General features: G+C 38.8%; 1 protein-coding gene across 1 annotated transcript in view; it reads right to left on the bottom strand.

Moving 5' to 3' along the window:
• Positions 1-14,385, bottom strand: part of SPEN (spen family transcriptional repressor) — a 66,533-nt gene that overhangs the window by 11,710 nt on the left and 40,438 nt on the right. The window contains exons 5-9 of the mRNA XM_034671251.1: positions 13,067-13,218; positions 9,960-10,085; positions 8,968-9,081; positions 7,599-7,712; positions 6,527-6,627 (exon numbers count right to left, since the gene is read on the bottom strand). Coding sequence (XP_034527142.1) covers positions 6,527-6,627; positions 7,599-7,712; positions 8,968-9,081; positions 9,960-10,085; positions 13,067-13,218 — 607 coding nt within the window. The remainder of the gene's footprint in view (positions 1-6,526; positions 6,628-7,598; positions 7,713-8,967; positions 9,082-9,959; positions 10,086-13,066; positions 13,219-14,385) is intronic.

Raw genomic sequence — 14,385 nt, 5'->3', positions numbered from 1 at the left:
GCCTTTGGCTCAGGTCATGACCCTGGGGTCCTGGGATTGAGCCCCATGGTGGGCTCCCTGCTCAGAGGGGAGTCTGCTTCTCCCTCTCCCTCTGCCGCCTCCCCCTCCCCCGCTTGCTCTTGCTCTCTCTCAAATAAATAAATCTTTAAAAAAAAAAAAATCTTTGCCATGGTTTACTCAATTAGACCTGGACCGTCCAATACCGTCCATAGCCAGCCACAAGTTCTCATGTGGCTACTGAGAACTTGAAATTTGAGATGTGAATACAGAATACACAGCGGACTTAGATTTAGTTTAAAAAAAAAAAATTCAGTAATTTATTTAGGTTGGTTGTATGTGAAATAGTAATATTTTAGATATACTGAGAGTTAAATTATTTTTACCTTTTCATTTTTTACTGTGTCTAATAGGAAATTTAAATCCACAAATTTAGTTTGCACTATGTTTCTACTAGACAGCACTTCAGCCCTTTTTTATTCTTTTGGTTGAGGTGTCATGACTTATGTAATAAACACTAATATTAAACATTATTATATCCCCACATTTCCAAATCTTTCATGATTACTTTTCTGTCAAAAGATAATCTTACTACAACCTGGGAAACAAATGCATTATTGGGAAAAATAGAGAATAATTTAACTGAAATCCTCCCACCTACGTGACCCATATAATACTGGTAATACCTCTCTCTCAATTCACAATTAAAAAAAAAAACACGTTGGGGGCCAGTCCCCCTCGGCTGTCTCCTCACTTGTAAAATGGTGGTAACCCTTCCTCATAAGGCTCTTAAGAGGATTAAAGAACAGTTTTAAGAACTTTCCTGACATAATGTGAGGCACATACTTGGCCTTCAGTAATGTTACTTTTCCCCAAGCCACCAACTGAACACAAGCTTTGTGAGAGGATTCCTCAGTTGTAAAGGAATTCACTGTGGTTCTCTCTTATAGGGACCTATCCCAGGGCATTCAAGATAGGATTAAATTTACACACAAGAACATGTATGATGGATAAAATGAAATGTACCCGTAATAGAGACCAATTCTTTCACTCTTGTTCACTCTCCATCTCTGTTCCCTCAAGCAGGTCATACATTCTATAAAGTAATGCCGTTAGTGGCTTACTGAAACATAAAAAATCTACAGTTTAAACCCCTAAAGGCATGAGCTTTTTTGGGGTCGTCTTGTAACAGTGTTTGGCTCATAGGAAGCACTCAAGTATCTTTTGAGAGAATGAGCCTTCGAAAAATATGTCAAAGCTACTACTGGGTGATGTTCTATCCCACTCTCCACAGCAAATGAAGCATCTAAGACTTAACATTCAAACACTGAAGCATCAGTAACACATTATTCTATGTATTTATATGGAATTTCTCAGTCCAAAGAGAACATCTGATGGTATATCTGCATCATTTTGCTTAACTGGATTCAAGATGATCTTTCTCAAGTTCCACAGGAATCAGATTCTTCGCCTAAATAACGGCCAGCTACCTTAAAATAAATGTTACTAGGCACAGAACTCAGCTAATTTAATTCATCGCCAACGTAAATAACGAACTCCAAGGAAGCACCTTTTCATACATAAAGGTAAACATACTGTATGCCTTCTAATATAAAGTGATTAAGACACCTACAATGGTCACTCGCTCACTGCCCACATTAACAGTAGGCTTAAAATCATACTGTAAAAACAGTCTCAAGGTATGTTTTAGATTAATCAGACTAAAACTATGTCCAAAAATATGAAGTTACATAAATTAAAGGTATACGTGTAGGGGCGCCTGGGTGGCACAGCGGTTAAGCGTCTGCCTTCAGCTCAGGGCGTGATCCCGGCGTTATGGGATCGAGCCCCACATCAGGCTCTTCTGCTATGAGCCTGCTTCTTTCTCTCCCACTCCCCCTGCTTGTGTTCCCTCTCTCGCTGGCTGTCTCTCTCTCTGTCGAATAAATAAAAATAAAATCTTAAAAAAAAAAAAAAAGGTATACGTGTAAACATTAGTGGAGCACTACTCAGTTAAATAAATACTGACTTGGCACGTATTTTGCTGGGCCCCCTGACTACCAAAAGAAATGAGTGTTCCTGCCCTCAAAGAATGCAAGTCAACCAGGAGACAGTACAACTGCACACTGATACCTTGGACAAAAGGGTCTCCGAAGAACCTGGAAAAGCCAGGTTTTGAGGTTAACTGTTCACATGACTGCACGATATCGAAACTCCCCTAAGAAGGTGGGAAATTCACCTAAAGCATAATAGGATCTTGTAAATTCATCTTGAGAATTATTCTGGTAAAGTGTGAAGCTCAATGCACTAGCAGGTAGGAGCACTGGGCTTATCTCCAGCCCAAACGATGTCTTATTAGCCTGTGACCTTATCAGCGAAGTCATCTGATCTTCAGTTCCCACCAAAAGTAACAGAGAAGAGTCTCGGCCCTACCTCTCTGACACAGTGTTTGAGGGAATTAATGAAATGCTATTTTTAAACTGCAGTGCCCTATGCAAATCGGTCACTGCATTCCTGAGCTAAGCTATCATTAGAGGTAAAGCATTTTTTTCATTCATGCATTAACTATTCAGTGGGATGAATTCATTCCACTCTATGGAAAGGGCAAAGACCCCCTCGTTCTACTGCAAGCAAGGAATGCACTCTGTAAGCACTGCCATCTGAAACCAAACAGGGCAAAACTGAGTCACGCTTAGGTCCCTCATCCTCCTGCTTCCTATATCAGGAGATAAACTCCATTCAACAGGGATAAATAACCATGGGTAAGAGCAAAAGAACAAAGCCAGAGCCAGATTATCAGTAAAATGGGTGAATTTAAGTGTTAATATACAAAAACGAACACCCACACAGCATTATACAACCCTCACAAGACACTATCCTTTGAAAAATATTTACTGTATGCACAGAAGATTTTAATAGTGGATGTTTTATGTTTTAGGTGCCACTAGACCACCAACACATCTTCCACTAGCTTATGGGGAAGGATTCCTATAAGCACTTAAAATGTTAACAATGATTTCAAACTGCTACTTGGGGACCCAGAATGGAAAACGTTTTTCTCTTTCCACAAACCCACATATTCTCCAATATATGCACATGCACCCTCTCTCACACACACTACACAAACTGACACAGGAAAGCCTTGTATCAAAACTGACTTTCTGGCTAGAGGGCAGTGGATTCCAGTCTACTAGTGAAAAACTATCAAATCCTCAGAAGTTCAAGCTTTTGGGAATTTGACTGTGGGGTACATTTTTCATTTAAAAAACCATCCCAGGGGCGCCTGAGTGTCTTGGTCGGTTGGGCGTCTGCCTTCAGCTTGGGTCATGATCCCAGGGTCCTGGGATCGAGCCCCACGTCAGGCTCCCTGCTGGGCAGGAAGCCTCCTTCCCCCTCTCTACCCTGCCTGTGAGCTCTCTCAGTATCTCTGTCTCTCTCTCTCTCTCTCAAATGGATAAATAAAATCTTAAAAATAAATAAATAAAAATAAAAAAAACTCCTCAGGGTATGTGTTATGGTGAGTGCTGTGTATTGTGTAACAATTATGAGCCACAGATCTGTACCCCTGAAACAAATAATACATTATATGCTAATAAAAAAATCATTAATAATCTAACCACCCTGAAATAAAATACAAATGCCGCTATATATAAATTTATGTATATGTATATACATTACGTATTCTGTGTGTATGTGTATACATTTCTCCGTCTTTTTTCTTTGCATATACATACTTGTGTTTTATAAAATTGGGTCATACTGTACCTACTGCTTTAATTTTTTTTTTTAAGATTTTATTTATTTATGTGACAGAGAGACAGCCAGCGAGAGAGGGAACACAACAGGGGGAGTGGGAAAGGAAGAAGCAGGCTCCCAGCGGAGGAGCCCAATGTGGGACTCGATCCCGGAACGCTGGGATCACGCCCTGAGCCGAAGGCAGACGCTTAACGACTGTGCTACCCAGGCGCCCCTGTACCTACTGCTTTATAACCCACTTTAAAAACTTTCATTAAATCACTATTGCATAATTATTTTTAAAAAAATGCAAGGATGGTTCAAGCACAAAATTCAATCAATATTATACACATTAAAAGAATGAAGGAAAAAACACATGATCATTTCAACTGATGAAAAAAATCCAGCACCCTTTCCTGATTAAAACAAAAACAAAAACAAACAAACACCTCATCCAAGTTGGAATAAAAGGAAACTTTCTGAACATAGTAAGTGTATGGGAGGGCACCTGGGTGGCTTAGTCAGTTAAGTGTCTGCCTTTGGCTCAGGTCATGACCCAGGGTCCTGGGATCGAGCTCCGCATAAGGCTCCCTGCTCAGTGGGGCACCTGCTTCTCCTCTCCCTGCCACTCCCTCTGCTTGTGTTGTCAAATAAATAAATAAAATCTTAAAAAAAACAAACAAACAAACCAAACTCCCAGGGCCACATGGCTGGCTCAGTTGGTAGAGCATGAGACTCCTGGTCTCGGGGTTATAAAGTTCACGTCCACATTTGGGTGTAGAGATTAGTTAAAAATAAAATCTTTAAAAAAAAATAAATAAATATTTAAAAAACTTTCCCAGTATTCAATGACTGCCACAGAATATTCCACAAGGAAAGGACTCAAAAAATACACATGGCTTTTTATGACTTAAACAAAAATTAAGTGGCAAGAACAGGTAGTAAAAAGGGAATATATTCCACAGGTTTCTGACAACACAATCAGGATCTGACTCATACTTGTTTTAGACCCCTCTTTTACACTTAACTAGAGTGTCTGAAGGCATTTTTCACACACAGCCTTTTAACACATATGTACAGGGGTGGAGATCCAGTGGTGACATTCCAGGAGACTTAATCACAGAGGCGTGTCTGGACAAACAGCTTGGCCATGTGGATGATAGTTTCCATTTTCTTTCTTTCTTTCTTTTTTTTTTTAAGATTTTATTTATTCACTTGACAGAGAGCGAAACAGGGAAAACAAGCAGGGGGAGTGAGAGAGGGAGAAGCAGGCTTCCGGCCAAGCAGGGAGCCTGATGCAGGGCTGGATCCCAGGACCCTGGGATCATGACCTGAGCCGAAGGCAGATGCTTAATGACTGAGCCACCCAGGCACCCCGATAGACTTCATTTTCAAATGTGATCAGCTACTGAAGCACTTGGTGACACTAAGGGTGTTTAGTATCATCAGTCTAAAAAAAGAGTTAATCATCAGTTTGGGGACAGTTTTAAGCTAACAGAGATAGCCTGGTTCAAACTATGAGACTTAAAATGATTCGGAACTGCAATGTTTCCTACAAGCAGCAGGAAAAAAGTCAGATACTATATTACCATGACCAAAAAAATTATTAAGAGGAAATAAGGTTTACTTTTTACATTGCTGAAGTTATCAATTTATATATGCTTTGGCTTACTGATTCACAAATTATTTAGAAGATTCAAATTTTTTTTTTTTTAAAGATTTTATTTATTTATTCGACAGAGATAGAGACAGCCAGCGAGAGAGGGAACACAAGCAGGGGAAGTGGGAGAGGAAGAAGCAGGCTCACAGCAGAGGAGCCTGATGTGGGGCTCGATCCCATAACGCCAGGATCACGCCCCGAGCCGAAGGCAGACGCCCAACCGCTATGCCACCCAGGCGCCCCTAGAAGATTCAAATTTAAAGCAAAGAAAGCTCTTGGGGCGCCTGGGTGGCACGGTGGTTAAGCGTCNAAAAAAAAAAAAGAAAGCTCTTGATAATCTTATCAAAAAAATTTTTTTATTTCTTTATTTTTATTTTTTTTATAAAGATTTTATTTATTTATTTGACAGAGAGAGAGATAGGCAGTGAGAGAGGGAACACAAGCAAGGGGAGTGGGAGAGGAAGAAGCAGGTTCCCAGAGAAGGAGCCTGATGTGGGGCTCGATCCCAGAACGCTGGAATCACGCCCTGAGCCGAAGGCAGATACTTAACGACTGCGCTACCCAGGCGCCCCCAATTTTTTTTTTTTTAAAGTAGGCTCCACACCTAGTGTGGAACCTAATGTGGGGCCTGAACTCAAGACCCTGACTGAGATCAAGACCTGAGCAAAGATCAAGAGTCAGACACTTGACCGACTGAGCCACCCAGGGGCGCCTCATTTTTTTTTTTTTTGACTAACAGTATGAGCACATGCACAGTAATAATCTGGATTTTGTCATTACTAAATATACAGGGCACTTAAGAGTTTGCAGTGCCCTTCAACATGTTATCATATTTAATTTAAAACTGTTAATCTAGCAAAACGGTAACTCTTTCAAATTCTAGGAGCACTGAGTGAGAAATGTATTTAGCTTAACCTAAATCCCACAAGCCACCTGAAAACTGGATTCATAAAAATAAACCTGGGTTTCTGTATGAGGGGATAAAAGGAAAGGAGTTTTTTCAGGGTAAGTGTAGAAATAAGGGGTGAAAAGTAAAATTTAATCCCATCTAAATTTGATGTATTTGAATAAAATTCAAGCTATGCTGGTATGTTTAAAATACATACCTTCTTGCTTGGAAAAAAAAATACATACCTTCTTTCTACTAACATTTCATAAAAGTCTCTAATATCTTGACCAGATTTTTCCATACAGTGATAAAATGCCAGCTGACTTTCCCGATTTGCAAAATCCACCTTAAAAAGAAAGAATAGCAGGTGTTTGATTCAAGTTTTGCATTTTCAAGTTTCAAATTTTCAAATTTGAAAATCCTTCCCAACACAGCCCTCTGGTAAACTTCAAGTAAGAGCAATCTGTCTCAACTAAGTGAAACAGTCCTAACTGAAACTGTATTCTGTTAACATGAAATCTCTCTCAATTCCAACACAAATCTCAACAAGGCACTATGTAATTTAAGGTTCCAGAACCTAATACTGAAGGAGCGGAGAAGGCAAAATGGAAAACTAAAACAATACCTATCGAGACTCTACATTGCCAAATAATCAGATCAACTAAACCCAGAAATCTGTGTTGCACTTAAATTTGTTGGAACCGCAGTTAGAACATAAAAATAAAATATGGAAGAACATTTAAACTTCACTCACCGCTGCGCCTCAGAGTCATTTAAGCCTAGGATACCCATCATCTATCAATATCTTATTTCAAAACTTGTTTCAATTTAACCATCACAGGTATTAAGTGCATAAACTCCTTCAAGTTATTATGAACAGGAGTTTTTAAACAAAAACAGCAGACAAAGATGGACTGTTCAGTGGTTACCCACTCTTTAGGAGAGGAGGAAAGAAGAGGAAGAGAGGATCATTCAGGAAGCTAGAATGCGTGACACTTCGAGCTCCTGGGTGTGCAGATACTGTACCACAGGTGAATGTGGGCCAGCCTGCACCAAGAGCACACATGTAAGCGTCACGTACCTGGGGTGTGAAGAAGCACATTTCCTTGAATGACACGACTTCTAGGGAAAATCCTTTGGCTAACGACCCTTTGGCCTCAAGTAGCCAAGTACACAAATAACATTCCCTTTCTTAAAAACGGGACCTCAGTGCATATACTGTAAACCACTCCCCTTGCTGGCCACCTACAGAACGCGTTAAGAGGGTGGGATCTCAGTATGATTTTGTTTACTTCTGATTAAAGTCATTCTGCACACCTTAATTTTATTCCCGCCGATTTTCCTCCCCTTGGTCTCTTTTACAGCGGCTTGTGCATATTCAATTTCATTGTAGAGAACCAGGGCCATGCCTTTTAAGCGGTCAAACACCACCTATAAAAAACAAAAAAACAAAACAAAAACCAAATAAGTAGAACCTCATCCACTAGACTATTTAGTGTCAGTCCCAAGAAAATCCTGTCTCAAGGATGCTGCCAAGAAAAAATATATTTATGTATTTTTTATTCTAGAAAAAAAATATCAGGCTTTTCCTGGTGATGCATGTTGTAGTGAAAACACACAATAAAAATGTGAAGGGACCGTTTACAATTGTGGATATTGTGGCTTGAGGTATAGCATGCCTTTATATTGTTTTTCTGCATTTTACTTTATTTTCCATGTTGACTGAGTCCTGTACTACACTCAAGTAAGCATTCTTGTAGTTTTGGCTCAAAAAAAACCACCCTTGAAAGAGAGAAAACGATGTAGAGCACTGAATCAACAATAAATTTCAGTGAATACTGGTTATAAGTAGAATTCTTAACTTAAAGCTGCTGGATTTTTTACTTATGCTAGCAGTCTTTGTGATGTGTGTTTCTCCAAACGACAAAAGCTATACTGAAAGAAACGCTGACATTACGCACCATGCCCACGACAGTGTGAATCTGCTCTCAAGGAGTTCAAAGCCCTCCTTTCGGGGCGCCTGGGTGGCACAGCGGTTAAGCGTCTGCCTTCGGCTCAGGGCATGATCCTGGCGTTATGGGATCGAGCCCCACGTCAGGCTCCTCCGCTATGAGCCTGCTTCTTCCTCTCCCACTCCCCCTGCCTGTGTTCCCTCTCTCTCACTGGCTATCTCTATCTCTGTTGAATAAATAAATAAAATCTTAAAAAAAAAAAAAAAAGCCCTCCTTTCACATAATGGAATGGGGTCCAAAGACCCTTCCCCTGCTGGACACAGGTACAGTACATTACCAACATTGGTTAGATGCACATTCTGTTGTATGAGCATCCTTTTAAAGTCATCTTGTTTTTTTTAAGTGAAGCCTAATTACGTATTAGCGTGAATGTAAATAATTAAATAATCAGACTAATTTTAATGAGATAAAATTACCAAAACCCCTAAGAAACATTCTATTTAACAGTATTATGCAAATTAGTTTCACAATTAATCATCTTGGCTAGTTCAAAATAAGTTTTCCAAAATACTTCCTCACATCATAAGCTAATACAGACAGATGCCCTTCTATGACAAGTTGAGTTATTAAAGAAAAGAATGTCAACACTACAACTTGGGGTTGACAGGACAGAATACTACCAAGAATAGGGAGTCAGAAGTAACCTGACACCGACACCAAAATCTCCCACCTACCTTTACCACCGGCCCATATCGGCAGAAATGTCGTGTTAAATACTGATCCGACACGTTTGAAGAAAGCCCGTCTAACCACACGCAGTTTGTAGGCATGCTTTTTCCAAAACCCAGCTGGACAGGAGAGGTGAAATTTCTATTAGTAAAGTCACCAATTACTCAACTACAGAATTCTGAAAAACACCTGCATTCTGTAGGAATCTTATCGACCATCACCACCCCAAAGGACAACCATCTGGTTAAAATCAAATAGAAATTTATATTAAACTAATTCTGCCAGGCTAAGCAAGTATTAACTCATCAGATTTTAATTTATGGGCTCCAGAAACTTAGCTTTTCTTCCTCCTGCCCCGATTTTATTTTTTATTTTTTAAAAAGATTTATTTATTTATTTACAGGGCACATGGGTGGCTCAACTGGTTAAGCATCTGCCTTCGGCTCAGGTCATGATCCCAGGATCCTGGGATCGAGCCCTGTGTCTGACTCCCTGCTCAGTGGGGAAGCCTGCTTCTCCCTCTCCCTGCCCCCAGCTTGTGCTCTCTCTCACTCTCTCAAATAAAATTTAAAAAAGAAAGAAAGAAAAAAGATGTATTTATTTATTTATTTAAAGGAGAGAGTCTCAAGCAGACTCCATGCTAACAGAGCCTGATATGGGGCTGGATCTCTGACCTGAGCAGAAACCAAGAGATGGATATTCAACCCACTGTGCCACCCAGGTCCCCCAAGATTTTATTTTTAAGTAATCTCTACACCCATCATGGGACTCAAACTGACAACCCTGAAATCAAGAGACACATGCTCTACAGACTGAGCCAGCCAGATGCCCCAGCAAGTATTAATTCAGTTTACAGTATAAGAGGATGAGGATGCAATGAACTGTACCCCCTTTATGATTATCTACTACAATTTTAAATAATCAGGCATACACACAAAAAACCTCCAAATCATCACAAATCATAACAGCATAACAACTTATGCAAAAAGTCCTTTACCTTGAGGCGATTATTTCCGAGGTACTCCCCATCCATCTTCTTAATAGCCTTACAAACGCTGGCAATATCACAGTACTGCAAGAATGCATACTGAGGAACTCCATTTACTTTCTTAATATCAATATCCTGAAAAAGCCAATGAGCACCCCTTAGTGACATGCCAACAGGAAGAAAATCAGAATAATCCAAAACCAAATGAGGTGCATATTTCTTAAAACAGTCATATTCCCAAAAATCATTCTTAGTTAAAATTGTACATCGTAATGCAAGTGTAAATATCCTGAAAGACTACACAACACAGCATTTGTTAGTCACAACCATGAAAACCTTCCTTTGTGAAGCTCTTTGCAGAAGAGAAATTGCAAAGTCAGAATTTAAAATCCACAATACCTGTGTTAAGAGAAATTTATGAATAAAGAAAAGATTGTGCTTATTCAGCGGTACGTATATTAAAACTGGAACAATACAGAGAAGATTAATAAAGAAAAGGTAGCCTAGTTAATAAAAACCTAAGAAATACAGGTGACCCTTGAACAATGTGGGGGCGGGGGGTAGGGGGCGGTTAGGTGTCAACCCCCAAGGCAGTTGAAAATCCACATATAACTTTTGACTCCCCCAAAACTTAACTACTCACAGCCTACTGCTGACCAGATGCCTTGCAGATAACATAGTCAATTAACACATATTTTGTAATATAGTAACTGTACTCTTAAAGTAAGCTGGAGAAAAGAGAATGTTATTAAGAAAATCATAAGGAAAAAAGTCCACATACAAGTGGATCCATGCAGTTAAAACCCATGCTGTTCACGGGTCAACTGTAATTCCCTTCTGCAATTATCTAAAATCCTTATTAGGGGCAGGCCATTTAAAATATAATATCTGAGAAGAGTAAGAATGGTAAAGAAATCAGGTTTTCAAAAAATTTAAAATATGCAATCCTAAATTAGAAGACTCATTCTATCCGTGTATCCAATGGAACCAAGCCTAGTGACTGATATATATGGTAATAACCTCTCATACCTAGAATCAATAAATATATAAATACCCAAACTACTTTGTGAAATATATCAGAACACCATCCCTAGATTAAAGAAACACTCTATAAAGGCATAACCCCATCTCTTTATTTAAGTTCATTTATTCTTAAGTAATCTCTACACCCAACATGGGGCTCAAACTCACAACCCTGAGATCAAGAGTCTCATGTTCCTTCGACTGAGCCAGCCAGGCACCCCCAGCCCCATCTCTTTAGAATGCTTGAAACCTGTACTCACACCTGACACTCTGGTCCTGCCTACTCAGACAAGGTGGTGTAAAACTCTGGCTTACCTACACATGAAAATGGTGCAGAGAGGCAAAACTTAAACAATAAGGACCCATACTGTGATTGTCTAAAGTATTCTGTAAATCACAATCTAAAGCACTGTGATGACCTAAGTCTCTTTAAGGGTCATTCGCCAATAATCAAAAACTGAAATAGAGCAAAATGAATAATGCATTTAAAGAGCTGTTTGAGGAGTCCTTAAAAAAAGCAGTAATTTATATTTAAAATAATTCTACTTAAGTAATGATAAGCAGGAGTAAATTTTCACCATAATGTAGACAGTAACAACTCAGGATAACTCCATTTAAGAGAAATGGTCTCCAAAGAATACTGGTGGGTAGACCCATCACATAGGTTCTTCTAGCTATAGAATAATCTGATATTGATAAGCAGCAGACCATTTCCCCAAAGTCTGTGTGTCATTAAAACTACCCTCATGAGCAATTGCAAACATGATGAGATGTGGTTTCCAAACAGAGTGCTGACGTGGCCACCTTACTGAGAAGCATGGCTCCTAAAACACAATAATCACTCCATTTTCAGCAACCCTGTTGATCAAATGTATCTATGTGTCCAAATACAACTTCTGATACTGCCCCAAAATTCAAAGAACAGCCACACTCAAAAGTAGCTCTGAAAGTTTTATCAGTTATGAATTGACTCATAAATGCCAATCAGCAAATTAAATATCAGATCACAGTCTAAAGACAGAAAAAGCTGGAGCCCATGTAGACAGGTGAACTCCAGGGTGCTCATCTAAGCAGGCAGTATAACTGGAATTGGAGTATATGATAAAAGAAAATAATTGAAAAAGAAAGAAAATGTATGTTTTTCTGTTTCTCTAAATATATACCTTCTGTTTTTTCTTGACTTTCTAACAACCACTTCTGTCTTGCCCCTAACTCCCTATGAAATCAACTACAAGCACAAATGTTTTATTCTCTAGATTATGTCACAAAAAAAAACAAGATTTTTGCTTACAACACCACTGTGTAAATAAGGACAGATAGCTGGATGGACACACACACACCGGACAGATTAACAATTGTTATCCCTACCCAGAACATTTTTTTACTCTCCAAGTCCATAATTTCACAGCAACTTCTTTGCTATTATTAATACAGAGAAAGTCTAGGCAAGACAGAAATAATTTTCCAATTTTTTCAAACACAAAACAAAATAGTATATGTATCCCAAGGGTACAAAGCTGTAACCAAACTATTTTCATTAGAAAGTGACTCAAAATTTGAGTCACGAGGAAAAGAAAAACGCTCCAAATACCTAAATTTAACAATGACTTGCATAATATAAAAAGTGATTCTAATTAAAATTTCAAAATAGAACTGAGCTTCTGGCATGACATCCACATTCCAGTAATCCCCAAGGTAGTCTGATGTGCACTGCGAGAACACAATACTCATACACTAAGCTGCTGCTTCTTTCTTACAAACGTATTTTCTCTTCTTTATTTTCCTTCCAACCCACAGGACTAGAGATGGCACTGAACAGCACCCCATGGACAAAGAGAAAAATGCATAGAAAAAAATATATATAAACAAAACAAAGACAAATATCTACTATACAGTTTTACATACACACATAAAACAGCCCCCCAATGAGTTTTGCTGGATCATCTTTTAGCAAGAGTTATAAACACAAAGGGCAAATGAGAAAAATATTTATTACACCATCTAAATAACATCTTTCCAAATATAATCTGTACTATGCTTATGTTTTCTGACAAAGGCTTGTAAAACTCTTTTTACTGTAAAAAGCAACATACCACAATTTCTCCAAAGCGCTGAAAGATGTTGCGAAGGTCATGGTAAGTAGTGGTTTTTTCAAGGTTGCCAATAAAGAGGGTTCTTGTTGCTTTGGGGTGAAATTCATCTATCCTTTCATCCAAAGGGCGAAATTCATTTTCACTTTCCGTTTCTGTTAAGTGGGATGGGGGCAGAGTAAAAAGAGAAGAGTTTTGTTTGTTTTAAGTGATCTCTATACCCAACATAGGGCTCAAACTCACAATCAAAAGATCAAGAGTTGCATGCCCTACTGACTGAGCCAGCCAGATGCCCCAAAACAAAGTGTTTTAATGTGTATTTATATATCATGGGAAAATCTACACTTAAGAAGCTAAGTCTCTGAAATATTGGGCTTGAATAACATACAATCTGAAAAATTATATACACCTTCAGAAATAGCTGCATTTTGCTAACTCCAAAAGCTAAAGAAACTTGTCAACAAAACTTAGGGGAAACTAACTTTCTTTGATATTTAAAACAGAAAAGTGGACTGAATTTCAGTCTGTAAACTGATTTGTTTTAAAAATAATCACTGATACAGAAATAGATTTTAGGGGTACCTGGGTGGCTCAGTTGTTAGGCGTCTGCCTTGGGCTCAGGTCATGATCCCAGTATTCTGGGATCGATCCCCACATCGGGCTCCCTGCTCAGCGGGAGGCCTGCTTCTCCCTCTCCCACTCCCCCTGCTTGTGTTCCCTCTCTCGCTGCCTCTCTCTCTGTCAAATAAATAAATAAAATCTTAAAAAAAAAAAAAAAAAGAAAAGAAAGAAATAGATTTTAAACCCCAGCAAAAATAGTAATTACTTAAGCCTAATCTTAGGTTCCAAAAATTATGCAGCAGCCTCTCTCAATGGGAAGTAGAAAACTACAATCTGAAACGCCCATAAAACTTAACTGAAAATAGCTCAGCTTCATTACTTAATTTACTTTTCAACATTTTGGAAAATATTTAGAATTCTACATTTGTCATACAACACAGCCCAAGTATCTAAATGTTAGATGCAAGAACAATAACTGTATGAAAACGGACTGAAGCAGCACTTATGACCTTGCTCCTCCAAGGTTCCCAATGATGAACAAGAGACTCCATGACTCTTAAGGTTTCTATCTCTTATGATCAAAAGCCCTGGTTCAATGTCTCATTCAAGCATAGCCTTTCTCTGAAGCTCCATTTTTCTGAAGCTCCACTAAACTTGGTCCAGGGCAGACATTCAATGTTTTGTCGATAATAACTATAATACAGCCTATATGTTCTCTCTTTCCTTAATGTAAAACAAAGCCATCTTAAAAAGTTAATATT

The sequence above is a fragment of the Ailuropoda melanoleuca genome, chromosome 11 (assembly GCF_002007445.2).
Source record: "Ailuropoda melanoleuca isolate Jingjing chromosome 11, ASM200744v2, whole genome shotgun sequence".
Taxonomy (NCBI): Eukaryota; Metazoa; Chordata; class Mammalia; order Carnivora; family Ursidae; genus Ailuropoda; species Ailuropoda melanoleuca.
Note: the sequence above shows the minus strand (reverse complement) of the source record. Positions and strands in the feature narration are given on the sequence as shown.